The following is a 27,751-nucleotide window of genomic DNA, read 5'->3' as shown; positions in this document are numbered from 1 at the left end:
AAAGGTGGGATTTCTTAATGCCCACCTTTTTCAATTTGACTTCCCATTCCCACTCCGACATGTCAGTCCATGGCCAGCTCTACTGTCACGACAAGGCCACACTCAGGTTGGACGAGCGATACCTCTGGGTAGCGTCCAATCTGAGGGCATGAACATCGATTTCTGTAACTTACAATAATTTCTCCCCTCTCCCCTTTCTCCATCCTTCCATTTGCCATTCTGACTCCCCCTTACCCATTCTCTTCTCACCTGCCCATTGCCTCCCTCTGGTGACCCTCCTCCCCTTTCTTCCATGGTCCACTCTCCTATCAGATTCCTCCTTCAACCCTTCACCTCATCCACCTATCTTCTCCCAGCTTCATACTTCATCCCCCTCACTTGGTCTCACCTATTATCTGCAATCTTGTACTCCTCCCCCTCCCGCACCTTCTTTCCCTTTCCTTTCCAAACCTGATGAAGGGTCTCGGCCTGAAATGTTGACTGCTTATTCCTCTCCATTAATGCTGCCTGACCCACTAAGTTCCTGCAGTGTTACAAGTAAAGCTTATCTATGCCCTGCTCTCAGCCTCTCCTAGCACGGGGACAGGATTTGCCATGAATTCATCCATCACACATATCTGCTTGATGTTACATTCCCACGTACAGGCTGACAGCAGCCAGGGTACGGAGCCAACATTGCAACAGCTGCCTGCCCAGTAAATGATAGTTTGATGCTCTTATTCCGGAGGCCTTTGTTGGGATTTGTTGGCCCCTTGCTTGTTCTGAACTTTATTAGAATCACATAGCAGTGAGGAGGCCAAGCAACCCGCATGCCTGTGCCGTCTCCTGGTAACAGCTCCACAGTTATTCTCACTCCCCGCAAAGGCATTGAGCAATTTGTCCCTTGTAGTACTAAATTCCCTTGGGAAGTGGCAACATTGACACAGGTGACATTCTGAGTAGAAGGTTGTGTGCACTCAGTACTTTCTGTGGAATAAAGGTTGAGTCCGATGCTTTAGGGAAGGATTGAATCATCAAAAGTGTTTTATCTGTCACAGACCATAAGGAGCAGAATTAGGCAATTATTATCCCCTGCCTGCTCCCCATAACCTATGACACCCTTACCAATTTAGCTATTAATCTCTGCTTTAAACATACCTAACAACTTGGTCCCCACAGCCATCTGTGGCAGTAAATCCCACAGATTCACCACCCTCTGGCTTAAAAAATTCCTCCTAAAGAAATCTGGCATCCATGCCCCTGTCGCATCTTATCAGTGTTTATATGTTCATTGTAGAAAGTGTCCAATCTGGTTGTATTATTGCTTGGAATGGCATTTGCTCTGCCCATGACTGCAAGGAACTATGGATAGTTGTGGACACAGCTCAGCACATCATGGAAACCAGCCTCCCCTCCATGAACTCTTTCTAGACCTTGCTGCCTCAGTACAGTAGTCATCATAATCAAAGACCCGTCCTACCTCAGATAAACCAACACCCATTTAGCCATCTGATGTGAACGATCCCTGGGACACTGGTTCACAGAACAAGGTGACATGGATGTTATCCTTGTGATCTTTAATTTCTGCATTCAGCAGGCATGGGAGCTTGCTGGGTTCAAAGTAGCTGATGTATTTTTTCAGTACAATTTCGAACACCACAACACACAAACAGTCCCCTTCACCTATAATGTCTGCTTCCTTCCATTCCATGAGACACAGCAGCAGAATTAGGCCACTTGCCCATCGAGTCACCATTCCACCTTGGCTAATATTATCCCTCAAAACCCCATTCTCTTGCCTCCTTCCTGTATCCTTTGACATCCTTAGTAATCAGGAAGAGATCAACTCCTGCTTTAGATATACTCAGTAATTTGGCCTCCACAGAGGTGTGACCGTCTATTCTGAGGCTGTGCTCTCAGATCCTAGATTCCCACTGTAGGAAACAGCTCTCCCCATCCACTCTATCAAGGTCTTACAATACTTGATAGGTTTCAGTGAAATTCCCCTCATTCTGCTGAACTTCAGCGAGTACAGGCCCATAGCCATCAAACGCTCCTCATGCCTCTCGCTTCTCTCAGCTCTCCCCTTCAGAGGAAGTAATCCGTGTGTCTAACCTTTCTTAAACTGTGTAATCCAGGCAGCTTCCTGGTGAACCTCTTCTTGCCCTTTTCAAAACCACCTCATCCTTCCTGGATGGGATGATCTGAACAGCACATATAGCTAGGGTGCCTGAAACTTTTTCACAGTACAATAGTAATTTTTATGTATTTTGAGACTGAGTGTGTCTGCACCCCGCACCACCTCCCACCCCAGCACTCCTTTGCCACCTGTCCCACTCGCCTCCCGTTACACACCACCACCGCCATTCCCGATATCCTTTGCTCTTGTTAGATTTACAAACTCGCTCTTTACTCAAAGCTGCTACACAGGTCGACTGTGTGGTTAAGAAGGCATACGGTGCATTGGCCTTCATCAACTGTGGGATTGAGTTTAGGCGCCAAGAGGTAATGTTGCTGCTATATAGGACCCTGGTCAGTCCGCACTTGGAGTACTGTGCTCAGTTCTAGTTACCTCACTATAGGAAGGACGTGGAAACCATAGAATGGGTGCAGAGGAGATTTACAAGGATGTTGCCTGGATTGGTGAGCATGCCATATGAGAATAGGTTGAGTGAGCTCGGCCTTTTCTCCTTGGAACAACAGTGGATGAGAGGTGACTTGATAGAGCTGTACAAGATAATGAGAGGCCTTGATCGTGTGGATAGTCAGAGGCTTTTTCTCAGGGCTGAATTGGCTAGCACAAGAGGCATAGTTTTAAGGTGCTTGGAAGTAGATACAGAGGAGATGTCAGGGGTAAGTTTTTTATGCAGAAAGTAGCGAATGCATGAAATGGGCTGCTGGCAGCGGAGGAAACGATAGGGTCTTTTAAGAGACTCCTGGATGGGTACATGGAGCTTAGAAAGAGGACTATGGGTAAAGCCTATGTAGTTCTAAGGTAGGGACATGTTCGCCACAGCTTTGTGCTGTATGTTTTATAGGTTTCTATGTTTCTATTAAATAGGATCAATGGACAACAAACCGTGCAAATACAAATATAAATAGATAGCAATAAATAATGGCCATGAACTAACAAGATAAAGAGTCCTTAAAGTGACACCATCGGTTGTGGGAACATGAGAAGTAAAATGAGTAGTTACCCCTTTTGTTCAAGAGCCTGATGGCTGAGGGGTGTTAACTGTTCATGAACCTGGTGGTGTGAGTCCTGAGGCTCTTGTACCTTCTACTTGATGGCAGCAGTGAGAAAAGAGCATGGCCTGGGTGGTGAGGATCTTTGATAACGGATGCTATTTTCCTACAGCAGAGTTTTATGTAGATTTGCTCAATAGTTGAGAGGGCTGAATCCAGTACCTTTTGTAGGACTTCCCACTCAAAGGCATTGGTGTTCCCATACCAGGTTGTAATGCAGCCAGTCAGCACACTTTCTACCGCACATCTATGGAAGCTTGCCAAGGTTTATGATGACATGCCGAATCTCCGCAGACTCCTGAGGAAGTAGAGGCACTGTCATGCTTTCTTTGCAGTTCACTGAAGTTTAACTTGCAGATTGAATTGATAGTAAAGAAAGCAAATGCAATTTTACTGTTCATTTCAGGAGAATTAGAACCTACAAACAAAGCTATAATGCCAATGATTTATAATTGCATAGACTGTATTTGGACTATTGAAAACAATTTTGTGCCCAGTATCTAAGGAAGTAAGTGATGGACCTGGATGAGGTTCAGAGGAGGTTCGTAAGGATGATCCCAGGTATGTAAGGCTTAACATATGAGGAGTTTGATGTCTGTGTAGGAGGAGGAGGATCTCATTGAAATCTACTGAATACAGATAGAGTAGACATAGAGAAGATGTTTCCATTAGTAGGAAAGTCTAGGATCAGAGAGATAAGAAGGAGTTTCTTTAGCTAGAGGGTAGTGAATCTGTGCAATTTATTTCCACACAGGACAGTGGAGGCCGATTCATTCATTGCATGTATTAAAGACAGAGATTCTTGATTGGTAAGGGGATGACGGTTATGGGAGGAAGGTAAGAAAATAGATTGGGGAAAACAAATCAGCCACAGTTAAATAATGGAGCAGACTAGATGGGCTGAAAGGCCTAATTCTACTCTGTATCTTATGGACTTAATCAATCACCTCACAAAATGCTGAAGGAGCTCAACAGGCCAGGCAGCAGGGGTCTTGGCCTGAAATGTCAACTGTACTGTTTTCCATAGATGCCTGGCCTGCTGAGGTTCTCCAGCATTTTGTGGGTGTTGCTTGGATTTCCAGCATCTGCAGAATCTCTCTTGTATGTCACCAATTATCTGCCAGCTTGTACTCCTTCCCTATCCCACCTTATTCTGGCTTCTGCCCCTTACCTTTCCAGTCCAGATGAAGGCTCTTGGCCAGAAATCAATTATTTATTTTACCGCAGAAAGGTTTATTTAGTTTTCATCAGGTGCCTAATTCAATATGCTTGTTCATCCTCCTCTCTCCTCTCCTCTTTGCCCTTGATCACCCACTCCAATCAGGTGACCTTCACCAAGCGGAAGTTCGGGCTGATGAAGAAGGCGTATGAGCTGAGTGTGCTGTGTGACTGTGAGATCGCCCTCATCATCTTCAACCACTCCAACAAGCTCTTCCAGTATGCGAGCACGGACATGGACAAGGTGCTGCTCAAGTACACAGAGTACAATGAGCCCCACGAGAGCCGTACCAATGCCGACATCGTGGAGGTGAGTTGGCCGCCCAGGGGTGGCTCTCTGTGGGATCCTCGGCTGTCCTTTCTGAGTGCTGAGCTATGTTCTCCGAGACTGAGGCTCAGACTTTTAAGTTTGTAAGGATGGTTTTGGGGAGGGGTCAGGTTAGGATTTAGGCACAGAGGTGTGGAGGAGGTAGAGGTCAGGCCTCCGTTCTGCATTTGAAGTCCAGTGATATGGGCTGGTGATGAAGGGTGTTCACAGTCCAGGCCTCCACTCTGCATTGAAAGACTATGTCAGTAGGAAGCATGAGGGCTTGTCAGTTGGTGAACCCAGAGTTCGTGTGGTGTTCATGGTGCCTTCATTAGCTAGTCTGGGGTTCAATACCAAAGATTGGCTCCTGAAGGCCAATTGGTAGTTGAGAAATCAAAACACAGTGGCCAGCGCCTGGAGTGGGAGAGAGAGAAGGGGAGGAGAGAGAGAGAGTGAGTGAGTGTAGGGAAGGAGTGTGGTATGGAGTCAAGGGGCTTGCTTTGCTGTTGTTGTTCTGTTGTTTGTTGTGTTGTGTTTTGTTCTGATGAGCATAGTGGCCATGTTCTGTGTTGGCTGTTAACACAAGCAAGGCATTTCACAGTATATTTCAATGTACATTTCATAAATACATCTCAGTCTGGGGGAGCAGAATCTCCTCAGTTCTTCACCAGTAGTGGGCTAGACATTTTGTAGCGGAGGGAGGGTTTGTGATCTGCCAGGGAGCAGACACAGTTGTAGCGTCAAACTCACTTAGTACAGAAACAGGTTATCGTTCCCTATCCACACTAAACCCATTTACTGATATTAGGGTCCCAGCTTTCTAAGTCTTGGTGATTCAAGTGATTATCTAGATAAATCTGAGGGGTATTTCTTCACTCAGGGTGGTGCAAGCATGGAACAAGCTGACAGCTGAAGTTGCAGAAGTAAGTTCAGCTGTAGCTGTAACAGAAGTTTGGATAGGTGCATGGTTGAGAAGTGTATAGAGGTGTATCCAGGTACAGATAGATGGGTCTAGGCTGAAGAGCAGGCCAACATGGACAAGATGGGCCAAAGGGCCTATTTCATGCTGTAAGACTCTGTAACTCTAGGATGTGACAGTCTCTACATTTCAGATTCCAACCACCTTCAAGATTGAAAATATTCCCCCTTAAATCCTGTATAACCCCATCACTTTAAACCTCTGCTCTTTGGTTTGGAATGTAGACTTAGTCACCCTCATGATTTCCTGTTAGCTCACCTCGCCCTTTGGGTTTCTGGTGTTGACCACTCCACCCCAGGTGAGAGTCTATCCACTGATCAACTTGCACCAAAGAAAGGTAATTTTAATTAGAAGTATGAGACATAGAAGCAAAATTAAACCATTCAACCCATAGAGTTTGCTCTGCCATTCAATCATGGGTGACTGTTTTTAAAACCCCATTTTCTTGCCTTCTCCCTGCAGCCCTTACCTCTTAATTCTTTAGCAGTTGAGAACCAATCGCCCTCTGCTTTAAATATAGCCAGTGACTTTGGTAATAAATTCCATAGATGTGCTCCTCTCTGGTTGAAGAAATTCCTCCTTGTCTCTGTTCTAAAGGAACATCCTTTTTTTTGAGGCTGTGTCCTTGAATCCTAGATTCTCCCACTATTGGAAGCATACTCTCCACATCCACTCAATCCAGGTCCTCTGTATCCGGTTAGGTTTAATCAGCTCCTTCCCTCCCCTGCCACCACAATCACAAAACAGTACAGTACAATTCCTTTGGTCCATGATGTTGTGCCAACCTTTTAACATACTGTAAGATCATCTAACCCTTTCTTTCTACATAGCCCTCCATTTTTCTGTAATTTGCATGCCTACCTAAGAGCCTCTTAGATGTCCCTAATCCTTCTGAACTGATTGTATGTGCATTTCTGTGGGGAAAGTTGGGGGACCAGGATTACTTGTAAAGTCATGTCCTTGGTGATCCTTGTCCCTTCCACCAGCGGTCTCTGAGTGGATTTCCATGCCAGAGCAAGCACACTAGTTCAGGCTGACTCCAGCAGTGGCTGGGCTTGACACTGATTGGATCAGATTTAAGACCTGGAGCTGTTCTTTGACCTTGCATCATGATAATTCTCCCAGAGGTCAGTAGTTAATCCTTTTCTATCCTGTCTTCATCTTGTGTAACTTTAAGCTCATTCAGAGCTCTGGCGTCTGCCTCCTCATTCAGCTTTGCACATGTCTGTCCTGACCCTGTCATGGTTGTGGGCTCCCCTGATGAGATCAAAATTAATTGCCCATCTCCTAAGCCCTGAATACTGCCGACTATCTGATCAGGGCAGCTGAGGACTGTGGAGAGTCCATCACATCACTGGGATCTGGAATCCCAGTCCCTACTGGGTAAAGCTGTCCATTATTCTGTCCTGAAGGACCTTAATGAAGCTCATAAGGTCATGTTAACAGAACTCTGGTAGTGTCACAGACATCATAAGTAACTGCAAAAACTCAGGATGTATTCGGTTAACTGAATTAAAATTCCTCAGCTCCTGTGGGATTTGAACTTGCACTATGCTGCTTTCATCCTGTCTGTAGGCTCTGGCTTCAGTGGTCTTGGCTTTCTTTGGAAACCCCTCCATAAGTTTCCCCACTCAATTATACTCTGCCTCTAAAATAGAAGGCGTGGGACTGTTCAGAAATCTGATGGCAGAGGGGTAGAAGCTGTTCCTAAAACACTGAGTGTGGGTCTTCAGGCTCCTGCACCTCCTCCCTGATGGTAGTAATGAGAAGCACATCCTAGGTGGTGGAGATCCTTTTGATGGATACTGCCTCTTTTCTTACCCAAGATCCATTGTGGTATATCTATTCCAAACTTTGGTGTCCAGCGCTGAGTGAGGCTCTCCATTGGCCTGCCTTTTATACAGGTTGGTTATGCACTCTGGGTACACAACAGACTTTAGATGCGGATATTTGGAGTAACACACAATCTGCTGGAGGAACTCAGTGGGTTGAGCAGCATCTGCGGAGAGGAAAGGGAACTGTCAAGTCTTTGGGCTAAGACCATGCATCAGTCCTGCTCGACCCGCTGCTCCCCTGACAAGTTGTTTGTTGCCTTGTATTTTGACTTATCCATGTGACCTGTGTTGTACAGAGGTTCAGTGTAACCACCTGGCTTTTATGTTTATGAAGCCCAGGATTCCATGTGCTTTCCAATGGCACTTTAAAAGGTTATACACATATGAATAGGCTCCTGCAAGGCTGTCTGCTGCAGGGGAGGCTGTCCACTACTGGTGACTGTGCTGTTTAGGCCATTCTGTCTGCTTGTCATCACATTCCAGTTATGGATGCAGTGGCTTCTGTGTCTTCCTACAATATAACGCTACACTGAAGGAGGAAGAGAAAGATTTAAAAGGGTCTGATGGGTATTAGAGCTAGCAGGTAAATTACAATGTTTAAAAGGTGTTTGGACAGGTACATTGACAGGAAAAGTTTTGAGGGGTACGGGCTAAATGCAGAGATGGGACAAGCTTAGGCTGGCATGGGTGAAGTGGCCCTGTTCCTGTGCTGTGTAATTGACTCTGAACCAAAGGTTCCTCTTATCTTTGGTGGATTTCTTCAAAGAGGCTTTGACCCACATCCTGTAGCTGAATGTTTGTTATTCGGTACAGTGTCCATGGACCAAAGAGACTGTTCTGTGTCTCTAACTCCATGCTAATCTCTTCTTGTAGCAGAATCCAGAGCAGTACCTCTCTTTTGGGAGCTTGTCAGGCAGTGAACAGTGTGCCTGACGTAATTGAGTCAGTGTTTTGTTGTTGTCACCTTGGGTGTGTGTCTGCTGATGAAGTTCTGAAACTTCTCTTTAAACTGTGATCCAGGTACTTCCTGATGTGAGTCCCTCCATGCTTCTTTGTACCTAGGTGTTGGCTTTGGACCTAGGTGTTGGCTTTGGACTGGGTCTGGGGTGCAGTTCTGCTCACCATTTTGTCATGGAGTAACACAGTGCATAAACAGGCCCTTCGTCCATGCCGACCAAGCCAGTCTTGTTGTTCCACATTTGGTCCATTTCCCTCTAAACCCCTCCTATCCGTGGACTGACCCAAATATCTTTTGAATATTGTTTATTTACCTGCCTCAATTACTTTCTCGGGTAGCCCATTCTACATAACCACCACCCTCTTTGTGAAAAAGTTGCCCTCAGGTCCTTGAGATATAGGAGTGGTGCATTGTTTGCCCCTCTGCAACCTATTCAGTCATGGCTGGTTCTTTACTACCCCTATTCTCCCAGCATCTCCACGTAATTCCCTTGCCAATCAAGAACTTATCAACCCCTGCCTTAATACACTCAATTACTTGGACTCCTCAGCCATCTGTGACAATGAATTTCACAGATGCAGAGCTCTCTGGCTGAAGAAATCCTTCCTTATATCAGTTTTAAATGGATGTCCCTGTATTCTGAGGCTGTGCTCGAGGATCCTCAACTCTCCTATAGATGGAAACTTATGGTGACTTCAGAAAACCTAAGAAGCTGGAGATCCCCTTCTTGGTGAGAGTGTGATGAAGACTGACAAATTAACTTTGTGCAGAGAGCATTGATTGCAAATGAAGTGAAATGTGTGCCACTGATGGGCATTGCCTACTGTGTGGACTGCCATGCCTGTAGTACACAAATAACACATGCTACTAATTAGCCTGTGGGAGGAGATATGTCATTCCTGCAGGTTATTTCATGGAAGGTTTAGTTCCTGAATTTCTTAGGAAGTAACAATGGCCCATAATGCACACTCCTAATCAAGCATACAGTTTACTCCCACTGGGCCATCCCCATTCCTTTTCACTCCTGCTGTACATAATCCCAATGGGAATAACACTTCCCACTGCTCCAACCATGTTGATGCCACAGGTTAGAAAGCTCACCAATGGCTCTACTTACTCATGAGACTAAAAAAATTCAGCATGTCCCTATCAGCCCTTTACCAGTTTTTACCAAAGTACCAGAGAAATTCTGTCTGGATGCATCATGGCTTAGTGCAGCAACTGCTCTGCATGTGGCCGCAAGGAACTGCAGAGAGTTGTGGACACATCACCGGAACCAGCCTCCCTTCCATGGACTCTGTTTACACTTCTCACTGCCTCAGTAAAGTAGCCAGCCTAATCAAAGACCCCACCAACCCAGACATTCTCTCTCCTCCCCTCTCCCATAGGGCAGAGGATATAGAAGCCTGAAAGCGTAGACCACCAGGCTCAAGAACAGCTTCTATCCCATTATTATCAGTCTCTTAAATGGACCTGAGAAGATGGACTCTTGGCCTCACAATCTACATCTTTATGATCTTACACTTTATTGTTGCCCTGTACAGCACTTATTCAGTAGCTTTTTTCATTTTATTCTGCATTGTTATTGCTTTACCTTGTTCTGCCTCAGTGCACTGTGTAATGATCTGATCTGTATGAACAATATGCAAGACAAGCTTTTCACTGTATCTTATCCATTTTCACTGAAACCTACTGCACTTTGAGATTTTTTGAACCTGAATATCTAGGTTGTTGACCTAGCTAGCTGTGGAAGGAACTTTGGCCAGCCTCCCTGGATCTTGATAACTACCTCTAAGAGGCAGGCAAATGTCTCTTTGGGCAATGACATTCTCAGAGGGGTTCAGTGAAAAGAAGAGTGTGGAGGAGACAGTGGTTGTGGTTCCTTCTCCAGTGTATGGGATCCCAGGAGAGTTCAAAGGTATACTACAGCATGCCTACGTTTGAGGAGTGGGACTTAGGCGCAGCTACATAACTGAAGTGTTGACCCACTGCTGATACCCAGGCTGCAGGGGCCAAATCTGAATCCGCTGTCCTCCCCCTCCCCCTCAATTATCCACTTACTGTAGACACCCCAAAACCAGGAGGCAGTGGGTTTTCTGGGGAAGTAGAGTATTTTCAGCCTTAGAGAGTGGAGAGAGGGAGGTATTGGGAATTGGTTGGTGTAGGGGAGGGCAGGGAAGTGGGAGAGGAGGGTGTTTGCTCTTCCCATCACCCCTGCTCATTTGGCAAAAATCTCTCACTAACACACCCATACCATTTCCCATCTAACCTCCCTCTGCATCCCTGCCCTCACTAACCAATCTCCAGCTTCACCTATCACCTTGCAGCTAGCCTCTTTCCCCTCTTCCCACTTCTTTTATTCTGGCATCTCCCCCCCCCCCCCACCCTTCTTTGTCCCGATGAAGGGTCTCAGCCTGAAATGTCGACAGTTTATTCTTTTCCATAGATGCTGTCTGGCCTGCTGAGTTCTTGGAGCATTTTGTGTGCATCCCTACATTTTCGTCTCTCCTCCACTCGCTCCTGTCCCTCCCCACATGATTTTTTTCCCTCTCTGCCCCCCCCCCCGCCTCTTTCTCAGTTGGGCTCCTTTTTTGTCACTGGCCCCAGTTTGTTCAGTGGCTTAACTGCTCCCCGGTGTAACCCGAACTGGTTCCTTGCTTATCTACCAGCCTGTGAATTAATTAGAATGAATGGTCACAATTAGGAACTGATGTTGGAGATATTTTCAGCTCCAAAATCTGTCAAAGTTTAAACATTGGGGAACATTTGTGGGCTTTGTATTTTAAGACTTATGGTAATTATTTTAGGCTTCAGAACAGTCACTTAACAGGATTTGAATCCATTGATGTTGAGTGTAACTTGTAAATCGTGCATTTACAGCAAGTCCTACGTACACTGTGCTCCCACACACTAACCGAAATCCGCCTCAGCTGCAGGAAAACCTTTGTTTTCTCAACTTGTTTCACTGCGCACTCTTTTCCGATTCTTTTAACCCCCTCCCTCCTCGCCGGCTTGCTGCCCACCTTCCCTCTCCCCAACTCCAGTCACAAGTCAATGCCTGATGTCTAAAAGAGGGGTATCCTAAAGGAGGGGATTGTAGAGTAAGGGATAAAATTTGAGCTGTGATTCCTGATTCACTCTGTGTTCAGGGTGCAATGCAGAGGATCTTTCCCAGAGACACTGGATCTTGCCTGTCGGATTCTGCGCATTCTCGAGCAGGACCCCCAGTATCTCCATCTGTGAACTAGAAATGTCCAATGCATGTTCCTCCCCAAAGAGAATGGGGTGTGGTGGGAGGAGGAGCTTCCAGCCACAATCCACCCATTCTGACTTGAACAGAGGCAACTAGGAGTACAATAAGGTGACGCGGTAACATAGCGGTTAGAGTAACGCTGTTACAGCTCAGGGCGTTGGAGTTTGGAGTTTAATTCCGGCGTCCCTGGTAAGAAAATTTATATGTTCTTCTTGTGTGCACATATGTTACCTCTGGATGCTCCCATTTCCTCCCACACTTCTAAGACATACTGGTTGGTAGGTTAATTGGGCATTGTAAATTGTCCTGTGATTACTTACTTATTACTTGTTACGTCACTTATGTTTAGGGCAGCAATGAAGGTCCTCCATCTCTGGCAGTGTTCAGGGCTTCCTTCGTTATCAGTAGTTTCCTCGGTTTTCACTGCTGTCAGTCACGCCAGTCCCGGGTGGAGACTCCGGAATACCATTGCACTCAGATGTAGAAGGATTCTTCACAGCTGCTTCCATAACCATCTTGTTTTACCAGTCAGGGTTGTTAGCCCTGAGCTGAAACCCTGAACTGAGGACCGATAGACTGTTAGACTGTCCTCTTTGATCTGTTTGGCATGGGTGACCCTACAAAGAGCCAAAGCATAAAGCCCTGACTCCAGCCAGTGTTGCTCTCCAGATCATTGAGGCCCACAAGCCACGGCAAAGTTGTAGTCCCGCGATTAGGGTACTAGGTGGCCTAGAAGGGCCTATTCCAGACTGTACCTCCAGATTTAAAAAAATAAAATCACTGGGTTGCTGGGTAGCACTGCGTGGCTTGGCAGGCCGGAAGGGCCTGTCCTGTATTCTATCTCCAAATAAAATAAAAAGATGATTGGCAAATTTATTTATACAGTGATACAGATACAGTGAGAAAGTTGTCTTGCTCACAGTTCATACAGTTCATCAATTAGGTACAACAGTGTAATGAGGCAGGACAAGGCAAAACAGTAACAATTACAGAGAAATTGCATGCAAGTAGACAGAAAAGTACAAAGCCATAACAAGGTAGATTGTGAAATCAAGTGTCGACCTTGTTGTGCAATACATCCATTCAGCAGTCAGATAACAACAGAACGTAACCTGCCCTTGAGCCTGGTGGTATGTGCTTTTACGCTTTTGTATCTTTTGTCCAATGGGAGAGGGAAGAAGAGAAAGTTTGGGGTGGGTGGAGTCTTTAATTACCTTGGCTGCTTTACTGAGGCAACTGGATGTGTAGTCAGAGTCCACAGCATGGAGGCTGGTTTCCATGATGAGCTGAGCTGTGTCCAGAACTCCCTGGTGTTTTTTTAAAGAGCAAACATGAGGAAATCTGCAGATGCTGGAAATTCAAACAACACACACAAAATGCTGGTGGAACACAGCAGGTCAGGCAGCATCTATAAGGTGAAGCTCTGTCGACGTTTTGGGCCAAGACCCTTCGTCAGGACTAACTGAAGGGAAAGATTTGAAAGTCTTTCAAATCTCTTAGTATCTTTCCCTTCAGTTAGTCCTGACGAAGGGTCTCGGCCCGAAACATCGACAGTGCTTCTCCTTATAGTTATTGTGTTCCACCAGCATTTAGTGTTTGTTCTCTGCTGATTTTGCGGTCTTGGGCAGAATAGTTGCATTACCAAGCCATGATGCATCCTGACAGGATGCTTTTCTGTGTACACTGATTAAAAACTGGAGAAACTTAAAGGGGACTTGCCGACTTTCTTTTACATCCTCAGGAAGTAGAGGCATGGTGTTTTTGTGGTTGAATCAGGTCAGGCTATTGATGATGTTCACACCTAGGAAAACTCCTGCCCCTCTCAGCTTTGGCACTTTTGATATAAACAAGAGAATTTCCACCCCCACCCCCAACTCCTGAAGTGAATAACCAGCTCTCTTGTTTTGCTGACATTGAGGAAAAGCTTGTTGTCATGACACCATGTCAATAAGGCTCTCTATCTCCTTCCTGTACTCTGACTCATCGTTATTTGAGATACGTCCCACTACGGTGGTGTCATCTGCAAACTTATAGGAGTTAGATCAGACTCTGGCCACACAGTCATGTGTGTGTGTGTTGGGGTCGGGGGCCGGGTTGCTGAGGATAATAGTGGCACATGGCTACCAAAAAGCCTTCAGCACCCTGTTGATGTGTGTCACCACTTTCAATATAGTGGGTGAAAATCGAAAACAACTGCAGGGCTGCAGGTGTGGGAAAAAACTGGAAGGTGAGTTGTAGAATTATACACCATGGAAATAGGCCATTTGACTCACCACATCCACATTGATCAATATGTTCCCATCCACATTCATCCCACCTTTGACTTATGTGCCTGGTTGAAACAGGAAGAACTATATGACAGAGAGCTTCTAAAAGGGAAACACGTTCTGGTCACTGAGACTCTAAAAGAAGACAGGAAAATGTTACAAATCTCATTTGATCTCACTGCAACTGTAGAGAGAAAAACAAGTTTCAAAGCAAACTTTTCAATGTAGGAAAGAAGTAATTATCTGGCAGTTACACAATGAATGCTGTAAACAATGAGAGTAGGCACAAGAGACTTTAGAAATTTGGAGCAACCTACATAAGGTTGGAGGAACTCAGCAAACCAGGCAGCATCAATGCAGAGAAATTTTCAACTTGTTTAGATATAAGGTGTGGAACAGATCTTTCCAGCCCAAGTAGATGCACCATCCAGCAGCTCAACCTTTTAACTCTAGACTACTCACAGGACAATTTACAGTGACCAATTAACCTACTAACTAGGTCTTTGGACCGCGGGAGGAACCCAGGTGCTCATGGGAAGGACGTGCAAACACCTGACAAACAACATCGGAATTGAAGTGTAATAACTGAAATAGCTACACCACTATGAACATCCCTATCTACAGAAGATTTTTGTATCTATTAATATTATTCTGTTATTTTATGTATTATATGTGATATGTATAAGATGTCACGGTAGTGTATCAGTTAGTGTGACACACAGCTCATGACGTTCCAGAGTGCGGAATACAATTCTGGTGCTGTTGTGTAAGGCATCTCTATACCCTCCCCCGTAGAGGGCATGGATTTTCTCCGGGTATTCCATTTTTTTTCCACAGTCCAGGTAGGTTCATGGGTCATGTAAATTGTCCCATGATTAGGTTAGGGTTATTCAGGGTTGTGGGGTTCCTGGGTAAAGTAGCTCAAAGAGCTGGAAGGGCCTACTCCACGCTATACTTACTCACTCTCCACTAAGCCACTGGTGTTTAGGGTAACAATGAAGGTCCTTTCTTTCTGGTGGTCTGGTCTGTCAGTAGATTTCCTCACAAATTTCACTGCTGTCAATCGTGTAAGTCCCAGCTGGAAACTCATAAATTCCATCGTGCTTAGTTGTAGAAGGATTCTTCACTGCTGTTTCTGTAACAATTTTGTTTATCAGTCAGGGTTGTTAGCCCTGAGCCGAAGCCCCGAATCTGGAGGATCTGTCCACCTTTTGTCATGTTTGGCATGCATGACACAACCAACAGCCAACGCATAGTGCCCTGACTGCAGCCAACATAGCTCTCTTGGTCATTGAGTTACACAGCCTCCAAACCCTACGAGAAGGTTGTGATCCCTTGGAGGGCTCTACGCTGTATCACTAAATAAACAATAAATTACTGAGGAATGATTTTTCGTTTAGCGTATACAGGTTTATGGTTGAATGACAATAAACTTCAACTTTACATTGAAATGGGCAGTCAGACCGAGACCCATAAGACACAGGAGCAGAATTGGGCCATTCAGCCCATTCAACATGGTTGATTTATTTTCCCTCTCAACCCGATTCTCCCTGTATCATTTGTTGTCCTGACTAATCAATATAGCTATAAAGAAGGCAAGGCAGCAGCTGTATTTCATTAGGAATTTGAACGGATTTGGTTTATCAACTAAAACACTCAAAGACTTCTGATGATGTACCATGGAGAGCATTCTGACAGGCTGCATCACTGTCAGCATGGGAGGAGCTGCTGCACAGAATCAAAAGAAGCTCCAGAAAGTTCTAAAATGAGTCTTCTTCTTCTTGGTTACTAGCCTCTGTAGAATCCAAGACATTTCCAAGGAATGGTGCCGCAGAGAGGCAATGTCTGTTATTAAGGACCCACATTATCCAGGGCATGCCCTCTTCTCATTGTTACCGTCTGAAAGGAGGTACAGAAGTCTGAAGGCACTTCTTTCGCTCTGCCGTATGATTCCTAAATGGACATTGAACCCATGAACATTACCTCACTTTTTTTTGTACATTATTTTTAATCTATCGAATCTACTATATAAACTTACTGTAATTGATTTACTTTTTTATTTCTATATTATCATGTATTGCATTGAAATGCTGCTGCTAAATTAAATTTCACAACATGTAAACCTGATTCTGATTCAAGTACCTATCAAACTCTGCTTTAAATATAACTTATGACTGGCCCCCAGAGCTGTCAACAGCAATAAATTCCACAGATTCACCACTTTCGGGCTAAAGAAATTCCTCCTCATCTCTGGTCAGTGACCATCAGTCACTACTGTAATATAGTAAGACCATACACAGGTCCTCACAAGCAGCAGTGTCACGAAGATCAAGTAAATGTGTCTGGTTAAGATGCGGGCTGGATGACGCCAGGGAAGATGCTGGGAGTGCCCAGCGTGTGAGGGAAGAGAAACAGTTGAGACCTTTTCTCCCATCCCTCTGCCCCATGTGCTCTTGAGGGTGTCACTGCAATGTGGGTGACCCCCACCCCCCACCACCACATAAAGTGAGCAGGGAGTTTGTCCAACTTTCTTTCAACTTCCACTGTAAGTTAACACTGCATTTAGTTCACGTTCAAGTTTAATTGTCATTCAACCATACACAGAAATACAGCCAATGAAACATTGTTCCTCTGGGGTCAAGGTAGAGAACGCATTCCCAACAGTCACACACAGCATACAGCACATGTAACTATGATGGCAGAAAAAATACAGTTACAAAAAATCTTTTCTAAATACAAATATAGCCCAAATCCCGAGGGCTTTTCTTTTTGGAGTGAAGGAGGATGAGAAGTGTGTTGTACAAGGTGGTAAGAGGCAGAGATTGAGTGGACAGGCAGTGCCTTTATCCCAGGGCGGAAATGGCTGACATGAGGGAGCACAATTTTAAGGTGATTGGAGGAAAGTGTAGGGGAGTGTCAAGGCTTTTACAGAAGGTTGTGGGTACAGGTGTCCCCGCTTTACAAATGTTCGCTTTACGCCACTTCGCTTTCACAAAAGACCTATGTTAGTAACTTGTTTTCGCTTTACAAAGAGGATTTTCACTTTTACAGAAATGTTTCCCATATAAATTAATGGTTCTTCACTTTATGCCATTTCGGCTTAAAAAAGGTTTCATAGGAATGCTCTACCTTTGTAAATGGGGAGGACACTTGTATGTGGAAAACACTGTCAGGGATGGTGGTAGAGGCAGGTACATTGTGGACATTTAAGAGACTCAGAGGGGCACATGGATGAAAGAAAAATGGAGGATATGTGTCAGGAAAGGATCAGATTGATCATAGAGTTGGTTAAAAGGTAGGCATAACATTGTGGGCTGAAGGGCCTGTGCTGTACTTTTCTGTGTTCTACATTATCCCATTCATCCTTATTGGATCTTAGTGTGTACAGGATGTTCTCTGTTGGGACAAACGAACAAGCTATTCTGCCCCCCCCCCCACCCCCCATGTCTGTGCTGACCATGATTGCAGTTTAGATTACCATCTGCCTGTTCCTGACCCTGTCTGATCCTTGCCGGGTGTGAAGGGCTGGGTCTGTCCAGTTCTCCGAAAGGTGTTGGGTGTTGCTGTTGGTCACAGTGCCCAACTCATTCCCTCCTTCCCACCACAGACCCTGAAGAAGAAGGGGTTTAACGGGTGCGACAGCCCCGAGCCTGATGTGGACGACGCCATCGAGCAGAGCCCTTTCATGGAGGACAAGTTTCGGAAGGTCACCGATGACATTGACGTCTTGTTCAAGAGATATGGGGTAAGTGTTGTGCGCCAAACCTCACAACATGGGTTATAGTTGTGGCTCCCGGTGGGTGTCTGAGGGACACGATCTAGATGGCGACCACACCCTGGCCTCAAGCAACACGCACAGTGATCTGGGGTGGTGAGGAGAAGTGCTTCCCTGGCCCAACACCTTTGGGGAAATGTTCAAAGCCTTTTTTGTCCCCTTGAGTTATGTCTGTTTCTCTGTACGGGTCGGGCGGGGAATTGCGCGTTTGGAAGTTGGCACAGGATCAACAGGCCGAAGGGCCTGCGAGCGTTGATCTGTGTAGTCATTTGTTTCTTGTGGTGCCATAGTTAAGTGACTGGCTGTATTGACGTTCTGCCTTTAACCCTGACTCTGGGAGGGACGTCTCCTCACCACCCCAGATCACTGCGTGTGTGGCTTAGGGCCAGGGTCTGGCCCCTTCTTTTCACGTCGTGTGACCTCTCCTCCTTCACATTCCCTTTCCCCTCCAGTCAACCATGCAGCCCACGAACTTCAGCGTGCCGGTGACCATCTCCATCGGCAGTCAGAGCGTGTTGCCCTACAGTGACCCCGGCTCATCCCTGGTTAGCCCCTCACTGGTGACCACCTCGCTCACCGATTCCAGCCTTCTGAGCCCGCAGCAGACCGTGATGAGGAGGAACACCGTGTCTCCTGGCATTCCCTCCAGGCCGCCGAGTTCCGGCAACCCAGGTAAAGATTAAAGATTAGCTTTATTTGTCGCGAAATGTGCAATGAAATGAGTCGTTTGTGTCAATGCCCAACATAGTCTGTGGATTTGCTGGGGCAGCCTGCAAGTGTCACCATGCTTCCGACAGCAACAGAATGCACCCAATTTACTAACCCTCTCCTGGACGTGTTTGGAATGTGGGAGAGAATCAGCTCCCAGAGCAAACCCACGCAGTCACAGTGAGAATGTACAAACTTCAGTGGCTGTGAGTGTTGTGGCATCTCAACTGAGGCGGGGAGGTTTCAGAGGTGGGGGGTGGTTGTGGGGAGGGCCCACTGCTCATTCTCACCCTCTTGTTCTAACACTACCTTCTGTCCCTCCATATCTGCAGGTTCGTTGGTGGGACCAGAGCTCTCTACGTCCAACGGAGGGTGCCCAAGCCCTGTAGGTGAGTGATGCCGCTGTGCGCAGTGAACCATGAGTTCTCCTTGTAAGGGGCAGGGCTGTGGGTTGGTTCAGATCAGATGTTCTAGGAGCAGTGTGGGTCAGCTGCCTTGGTGATTATTTATTTACAGATACAGCATGGTGACAGGCCATTCTGGCCCAAGTCCACAGCTGTCTGTGGCAATTGCATATGCCAACTGCCAAGCTACTGTGCCACCCCTCACTGTGTGTTCTCAATATGCTGTGGCACATTGTGACTGCGTCCTGGCTCCAGACACCCTGGGCTCGATCCTGACCTCTCTCCTCCTCCTGGTCAAAGAATCAGGTTTATTATGACAGTGAGATGTGTTGTTTTGCAGCAGCATTGTACAGCAAGACATAAAATTACTATTAATCACAATAAGAAATATAAAAAATAAGTAATGCAAAAGAAAGAAAAATAGTGAGGTATTATTCATGGACAGCTCAGAAATCTGAAGGCGGAGTGTTGTCATCATCGTCGTCATTATGTGCCATGTCGTATGACATGGTTGATCATGATTGTTCTTGGCAAATTTTTCGACAGAAGTGGTTTGCCATTTCCTTCTTCTGGGTAGTGTCTATACAAGGTGGGCAGTCCCAGCCATTATCAATACCCTTCAGAGATTGTTTTGCCTGGTATCAGTGGTGGTATAACCAGGACTTGTGGTATACGACCATCCACCACCTGCTCCCTTGGCCACACATGACCCTGATCATGGGGTTAACCAGGTACTACACCTTGCCCAAGGTTGACCAGCAGACTAACGAAGGGAAGGTGTGCCTTACACCTTCTTTGTTAGAGATATATCTCTACCAGGACAGGAAGAGGATGTTTCTAAGACATTTTCTGCCCACATCCCACAAACCAAATGGAATATAATTTAGGGAAGTTAAAAGTTCAAAATAAGCATATGTAGTAAATAAATTTACTTTGAACTTTGAATTTTGAAATATGTGGTCATTCATTTATGTGGAAAGAATAAAGACGTAGGCAACTTTCTAAACGGGGAGAAAATTGAAAATAGGGTGCAAAGGGACGTGGCGTCCCAGTACAGGATCCCCTAAGGGTTAACTTGCAGGTTGAGTCATTAGTAAGGAAGGTAAATGCAATGTTAGCATTCATTTCTGGATGTACAAGCGAGGATGTAATGCTGAGGCATTGGTCAGACCACATTTGAGGTATTGTGAGCAGTTTTGTGTCCCATATCTAAGAGGGTCCAGCAGAATGATCCCAGGGTTAACGAGTGAGGGGTGTCTGATGGCTCTGGGACCGTACTCACTGCGGCAGGGTCTCCTGAAACTTATCCAATACTGTAAGTATAATCCTGGATTATGTGGATGTGGAGAGGATGTTTCCTGTAGTGGGAAAGTTTAGGACCATTAGGCACAGTCTCAAAATGTTAGGACATTGCTTAGAACAGAGAAGAGAAGGAATTTCTTTATCCAGAGGGTGGTGAATCTGTGGAATTCGTTGTCACAGATGGCTGTGGAGGCCTAGTCACTTGAGTATATTTAAAATGGAGTTTGATGGGTAAGGACAGTAAGGGCATGGGGAAGGCAGGAGAATGGGGTTGAAAGGGAAAATAAATCAGCCATGATGGATTGATGAAGTGGGTGAAATGACCTAATTCTGCTGCATAACTTTTAATGGTCTGAACCCAAGGATGTGTGGATGCCTGTTGCCCTTCTATGTGCCTCTACAATAGACGGCTTTATATGGTTCGCATGCTCATCTCTAGTGCCTTTTATAGGAAGGGTGTAAAAGCTTTTGAGAGGGTACAGAGATGATTAGGATGCTGAGGATTAGGCCTGGATCAGAGAACATGTTTTATGAGGAAAGGATGTGTGAAAGGAAAGGTGAGAGGAGACTGGATAGAGATGTACAAGATGGTAAGAGGAGCAGATGGAGTCAGAGACTCTTGCCTTGGGTGGAAATGGCCTATACGAGAGGGCATAATTTAAGGTGATTGGAGGAAAGTATCAGGGGGAATGTCAGAGGTAGAACTTTTACATAAGATAAAAATCTGCAGATGCTGGAAATCCAAGCAACACACAGAAAATACAGGAGGAACTCAGCAGGTCAGGCAGCATCTATGGAAAACAGTAATCAGTTAATGTTTCAGGCTGAGACCCTTTAGCAGGACTGGGAGAAAAAGATGAGAAGGTAGAACAAGGTGGTGAGGGGAGGAAGAAATACAAGCTGGTAGTTGTAAAGTGAAACTGCGAGAGGGGGAGTGAAGCAGTTAGGGAAAGAGATAGAGGGCTGGAGAAGTGGGAACCTGATAGGAAAGGGTAGAAGACCATGGATGGAAAGGAAAGGGGACAAGTACCAGAGGAAAGTGCTGGGCAGGGAAGGAGATGAGAGGGGAATGGGAATGATGAAGGGGGGTGGGGGCAATTGCCAGAAGTTTGAAAAATCGATGTTCATGCTTTCAGGTTGGAGGCTCCCCAGTCAAAATATAAGTTGTTGCTCCTCCAGCCTGCATGTGGCCTCATCATGCGCTAGAGCAGGTCATGGATTCACATGTTAGGATGGGAATGGAAGTAGAATTTTGAAATGGGTGGCTACTGGTGCTCAGCGAAGCAGTTTCCCAATCTACATCGGGTCTCGCTGATAAACTGGAGGCCACTCCGGGAGCTCTGGATACAGTAGATGACCACAGCAGACTCACGGGTGTAGCGTTGCCTCAGCTGGAAGGACTGTTTGGGGATCTGAATGGTAGTGAGGGAGGAGGTGTAGGGGCAGGTGTGGCACTTGTTTCACTTGTAAGGATAAGACCCCAGGAGGGATGAATGGACAAGGGAGTCGCATAGGGAACAGTCCCTGTGGAAAGCAGGAAGTGGGAAAGATGTGCTTGGTGGTGCGATCCAGTTGGAGATGGTGGAAGTTACAGACAGACTTCACTTGTACAGAGTGGTGGGTGTGTGGAACACGCTGCCTGGGGTGGTAGAGGCCCATTAGGGACATTTAAGAAACTCTTAGCACATAGATGATACAAAGCTCAAAGTCAATGTACATGTATGTCACCATGTACTACCCTGAGATTAATTTTCTTCTGGACATTCACAGGGAAATAGCAAAATACAATAGTTATGAAAAATTATGCATAAATAAAAACTGGAAAATAACCAATGTGCAAAAGAAGATGCATGGTGCACATAAAAAAATTAAGGTTACTTGGGAGGGAAGGGTTAGACTGATAGTCAACACAACATGGGCTGAATGGCCTGTACTGTTCTGTGTTCTAAGACGTTTCACAGTACGTTGTCAAATTAAAAGAGAGAAAGGGAGCATCTTAGTTATTACCACACAGCACAGAAACAGGCCTTGCAGCACACTATCTCAGCTACTCTCTATGGTCATCTATAGTCATCCCTTTTGCCTTGTCCTTCTCTGCCTTGCACATTTGAATCAGTATCAGTGCCCTTAAAACAGAGTGGTGTATCTGATTCCTCCACCTCTTCTGGCAGCGTGGGTATCAACCACTCTTTTTGTTTAAATTTATTTCATTTAGAGATAGAGTGGGGAACAGGCTCTTCCAGCCCAACAAGCTACACTGCCCAGTAACCCACCTATTTAACCCTCGTCTAATCACAGGACAATTCGCAATGACCAATTAACTTACTAACTGGTCTTTGGACTGTGGGAAGAAACCGAAGCACCTGATGGAAACCCTCGTTTCACGGAGAGGATGTGCAAACTCCTTACAGATGACGTCAGAATTGAACTCCAAACTCCGACGCCTCGAGCTGTAACAGTGTCACGCTAACCACTACGCCAATGTCTATCGGTGTGGGTTATTATTGTCACATGTGCCAAGGTCCAGTGAAAGCTTGTCTTGCAGTCTGTTCATGCAGATGAAATCATTACACACACAATGCACTGAGCTCAAATAATGTAAAATAACAAAAATAAATTGTAAAAGCTATTTAAAAAGTGCAGTGCAGGTAAAAGATAACAGTGGAAGATCACAGCAAGGTACATTATGAGGCCAAGAATCCATCTTAACATCTTCCCTTCTTTATATCTGCTCAGCTAGGACAGTAGAGCTGCCAGGTAAAATAGTTGAATGCTCCTCTAGCAGGATGTGGGAAGGCAGGGAGACCTCCAATGTCCTTGGCAGCTTCTGTTAATCTGCGTTAAGAAGTTGGAGTAGAACTGGATGAACTCCAGATCATTCGGAAGGCTGAGGGGGATGATAGATAGGACATATAGAGAGGTTGTTACATCCAAGGTGCTGGACCTCAAGATACTGGGTGACAGCCAGGAAGGAGAAGGGGGTTAATGAGCTAGTTCAGAGTACCCCTGTGGCCATCCCCCTCAACACAGTCACTTTGAATACTGTTGGGAGAGGTTGACCTAACAGAGGAAAGTCACAGTTGTCAGGTCTCTGGCACAGAGACTGGCTTTGCAACTCAGAAGAGAAGGGGGGAGAAGAGGCACACTGTGGTAATAGGGGATTTGTTAGGAGAACTAACAGGGGGTTCTGTAGGCGAGAATGAGATTTCTGGATGGTACATTGCCTCCCTGGTGCCAGGGTCTGCGATATCTCTGATCAAGTCCTTAGCATACTTAAGTGGGAGCCAGAAGTTGTGGTCCGTGCAGGTTCCAATGACGTGGGTAGGATGAGTGACAAGGTTTTGTGTAGGGAGTTCAGGGAGTCAGGTGCTAAGTTAAAGGGCAGGACCTCCAGGGTTGTGATCTCAGGATTGCTACCCTTGCTGCATGCCAGTGAGAACCAGAACTAGGAAGATTGCACAGGTTAATACATGGCTAAGGAGTCAGTGTAGGAGAGAGGGCACAAGATTTTTGGATCATTGGACTCTCTTCACAGAAGGTGGGAACTGTCCAGATGGGAGTGTTTGTTAATACTGCATGGTGGTGTTTAAACTAGAACTGCAGGGGGATGGGAACCAGAGTGCTAAAACAGTCAGTGGGGAGGTTATGGAGGCGGATGTCGTTAAGACTTTAGACTAAGTTAGGAATCAAAAGGTTGAGTATGGTGTCCTGAGCTGCGTATATTTCAGTGTAAGAAGTATCATAGGAAAGGTAGATGACAGTGCCAAAGCTGAGATAGCTGGTTTACGGAGATAATATGTAGTGAGGAGAGGCTATTGAATGGGCAAAATTACAGTCAACAGGATGAGTTGCAACGTAAAAGGCAGACAAAATCAAAAAGGGTGAATACTGCACTGAAGGTGTTGTATTTGAAAATGCGCAGTATACAGAATAAGGTCGATGAGCTTGCAGCAGTGTTGCAGATGGGTATGTGGATGTTGTAGGCGTCACTGAATCATAGCTGAAAGAAGATTATAGCTGGAAGCTTAATGTCCAAGGATACACATTGTGTTGAAAGGACAGGCAGAAAGGCAGAGGGGGCGCCATTGCTTTGTTGGTTAAAAATGAAATCAAATTATTAGAAAGAGCTGATATAGTGTTGGAAGGTGTTGAATCATTGTAGATAGAGCTAAGGAATTGCAAGGGTAAAAAGATCCTGTATACAGACCCCCAAACAATGTGGTCTATTAATTACAATGGGAGATAGAAACTGCATTCCAAAAGGGCTACAGTAGTCATGGGGGATTTCAATATGCAGGTAAATTGGGAAAAGCAGGTTGGTGCTGGATTCCAGGTGAGGGAATTTATAGAGTGCTTATGAGATGGCTTTTTAGATCAGCTTGTAGTTGAGCCCACTAAGGGATCAGCTATTCTGGACTGGGTGTTGTGTAATGAACCAGTATATATTAAGAGAGCTCAAGGTAAAATAGCCCTAAGGGTAAAGTGATCATAATATGATCAAAATCACACTGAAATTTGAGAAGGAGAGGCTAAAGACAGTTTATCAGTATTACAGTGAAGTAAAGGGAAATACAGAGGCATGAGGAGGAGTTGGCCAGAATTGATTGGAAAAGAACACTGGCAGGAATGATGGTCAAGCAGCAATGGCTGAATTTTCTGGATGCAATTTGGAAGGCATAGGATGCATATGTCCCAAAGAGGAAGAAATATTCTGAAGGCAAGATGACACAACTGTAGCTGACAAGAAAAGTCAAAGCCGACATGAAAGCCAAAGGCACATAATAGAGCCAAAGTTGGTGGGAAGTTAGAGGATTGGGAAGCTTCTAAAAACCAACAGAAGGCAACTAAAAAAGTCATTAAGAAGGTAAAGAATAAGCTAGCTAGTAATATTAAAGAGGATACCAAAAGTTTCTTCAGATACACAATGTGTAAAAGAGAGGCAAGAGTGGATATCGGACTGCTGGAAAACAATGCTGGAGAGGTACTAATGGGGTACAAGGAAATGTTAGACGAACTGAATAAATATTTTGCATCAGTCTTCACCATGGAAGACACTAGCAGTATGGTGGAAGTTCCAGGTGTCAGGGGTCATCAAGTATATGGTTGCCATTACTAGATGAAGGTTCTTTGGAAATTGAAAAGTCTGTATGTAGTTAAGTGTAGATAAGTCACCTGGACCAGATGGTGTACTGAACCCAGGGTTCTGAAAGATGTGGCTGAAGAGATTCGGAGACATTAGTAATAATCTTTCAATAATTGTAAGATTCTGGAATGATTACGGAAGACCAGAAAATTGTAAATGTCACTCCACTATTTAAGAAGGGAGAGAGGCAGAAGAAAGGAAACTATATGCCTATTAACCTGACCCCAGTGGCTGGAAAGATGTTGGAATTGTTTATTAAAGATGAGATCTCAGAGTACTTGGAAGCATGTGATAAAATAGGTCATAGTCAGCATGATTTGCTCAAGAGAAAATCTTGCCTGTCAAATCTGTGGGAAAATATTGAAGAAATAACAAATATATTTTGCAGGATACCAAAGTTGATGTTGTGTACTTGGATTTTCAGAGGGCTTTTGATACAGTGCCACTCATGAGACTGCTTAACAAGCTATGAGCCCACAGTATTATAGAAAAGATTCTAGCATGGATAAAGTAGTGGCTGATTGGCAGGAGGCAAAAGAGAGGGAATAAAGGGAGCCTTTTCTGATTGGCTGCCAGTGACTAATGGTGTTCCACAGGGGTCAGTGTTGGGACTGATTTTGTTTTTAATGTTATATGTCAATGATTTGCATGTTGGAATTGATGGCTTTTTTGCAAAGTTTGTAGACGATTTGAAGATAAGTAGAGGGGCAGGTAGTTTTGAGAAAGTAGAGATGCTACAGAAGGACTTGGACAGTTTGGGAGAATAGCAAAGAAATGGCAGATAGAATACGGTGTCGGAAAGTGTATTGTCATGCACTTTGGTAAAAGAAATGAAAGGATTGACTCTTTACTAATTGGAGAGAAAATGCACAAAAACACGAGGCACAAAAGAGACTTGGGAGTCCTTGTGCAGGATTCCCTAAGGGTTAATTTTCAGGTTGAGTCTCTGGTGAATAAGGCGAGTGCAATGTCAGCATTAATTTCAAGAGGACTAGAGTATAAAAGCAAGGATGTAAAGTTGAGGCTTCATAAAGCATTGGTGACACCTCACTTGGAGTATTATGAGCAGGTTTGGGCCCCTTATCTTAGAAAGGATGTGCTGGCTGACATTGGAGAGGGTTCAAAGGAGCTTCACAAAAATGATTCTGGCTTGTCATATGAAGAGTGTTTGACCCTGGGCCTGCATTCACCAGAACTCAGAAGAATGAGGGATGACCTCATTAAAACCTATCAAATGGTGAAAGGCCTTGATAGAGTGGATGTGGAGAGAATGTTTCATATGATGAGAAAGCCTAAGATCAGAGGACACAGCTTCAGAATAGAGGGGGTGCCCTTTTACAATGAAGATGAGGAATTTCTTTAGCCAGAGCATGGTGAATCTGGAATTCTTTGCCACAGGCAGCAGTGGGGGACAAGTTTTTGTGTATGTTTTAGGCAGAGGTTGATAGCTTCTTGAGCATGAAGGGATACGGGGAGATTGGAGCTGAGAGGAAAATTGGATCAGCCATGATAAAATGGCGGAGCATCCTAAATGGGCCTAATGGCCTAATTCTGCTCCTATATCATAGAATTTTACAGCACAGAAACAGGCCTTTTGGCCCTTCTTGGCTGTGCCGCACCAATTTTTCTTCCTAGTCCCACTGACCTGCACCTGGACCATTTCCCGCCATCCTCCTCTTATCCATGTACCTGTCCATGTTTTTCTTAGATGTTAAAAGTGAGCCAGCATTTACCACTTCATCTGGCAGCTCATTCCACACTCCCACCACTCTCAGTGTGAAGAAGCCCCCCTGCCCCGCCAATGTTCCCTTTAAACTTTTCTCCCTTCACCCTTAACCCATGTCCTCTGGTTTTTTTTTTCTCCCGTAGCCTCAGTAGAAAAAGCCTGCTTGCATTCACTCTGTCTATACCCATCATAATTTTATACACCTCTGTCAAATCTCCCCTCATATCTTACTTTCTGGTTTTAAGACCATATCTTATGGTCTTATGTTCTATGGGTAGGGTTGTTGAACTTGCTGGCTGCTTTACTGAGGCAGTGAGAATTGTAGACAGAGCCGATAGAGGGCAGGCTGGTTTCTGTGATGTGCTGAGCTGTGTTGACAAATCGGCAATTTCTTGCATTCATGGAGGGAGCAGTTACCTTACCAAGCCATGATGAATCCAGACAGAATCTTTTTTTTTAATGGTATATCGACAAAAGAGGGGCCAGACCAGGAGAGCAAGATTCAGCAGAATGCTAAGGTACCACTGGCAGTGCTGGATTACCTCACACTCCGGTTTCAAACATTCAAGGAATGCAGGTGACGTCAATTCTGACATTCAACACTCTCTGTAGCTGTCAGCCCTACAGGAGCGAGCAGCAGCTCGGCCAGTG

At 45.2% G+C, this 27,751-nt stretch overlaps 1 protein-coding gene across 2 annotated transcripts in view; it reads left to right on the top strand.

Moving 5' to 3' along the window:
• LOC132399653 (myocyte-specific enhancer factor 2D homolog) overlaps positions 1-27,751 on the top strand; it is a 105,735-nt gene that overhangs the window by 55,265 nt on the left and 22,719 nt on the right. For both annotated transcript variants that reach the window (XM_059980274.1, XM_059980273.1), the window contains exons 4-7: positions 4,550-4,753; positions 17,650-17,787; positions 18,270-18,489; positions 18,858-18,914. In XM_059980274.1, the coding sequence (XP_059836257.1) occupies positions 4,550-4,753; positions 17,650-17,787; positions 18,270-18,489; positions 18,858-18,914 (619 nt within the window). The remainder of the gene's footprint in view (positions 1-4,549; positions 4,754-17,649; positions 17,788-18,269; positions 18,490-18,857; positions 18,915-27,751) is intronic.

Source organism: Hypanus sabinus, chromosome 9 (genome assembly GCF_030144855.1).
Source record: "Hypanus sabinus isolate sHypSab1 chromosome 9, sHypSab1.hap1, whole genome shotgun sequence".
NCBI lineage: Eukaryota > Metazoa > Chordata > Chondrichthyes > Myliobatiformes > Dasyatidae > Hypanus > Hypanus sabinus.
This window is presented reverse-complemented; position numbering and strand designations above follow the sequence as displayed.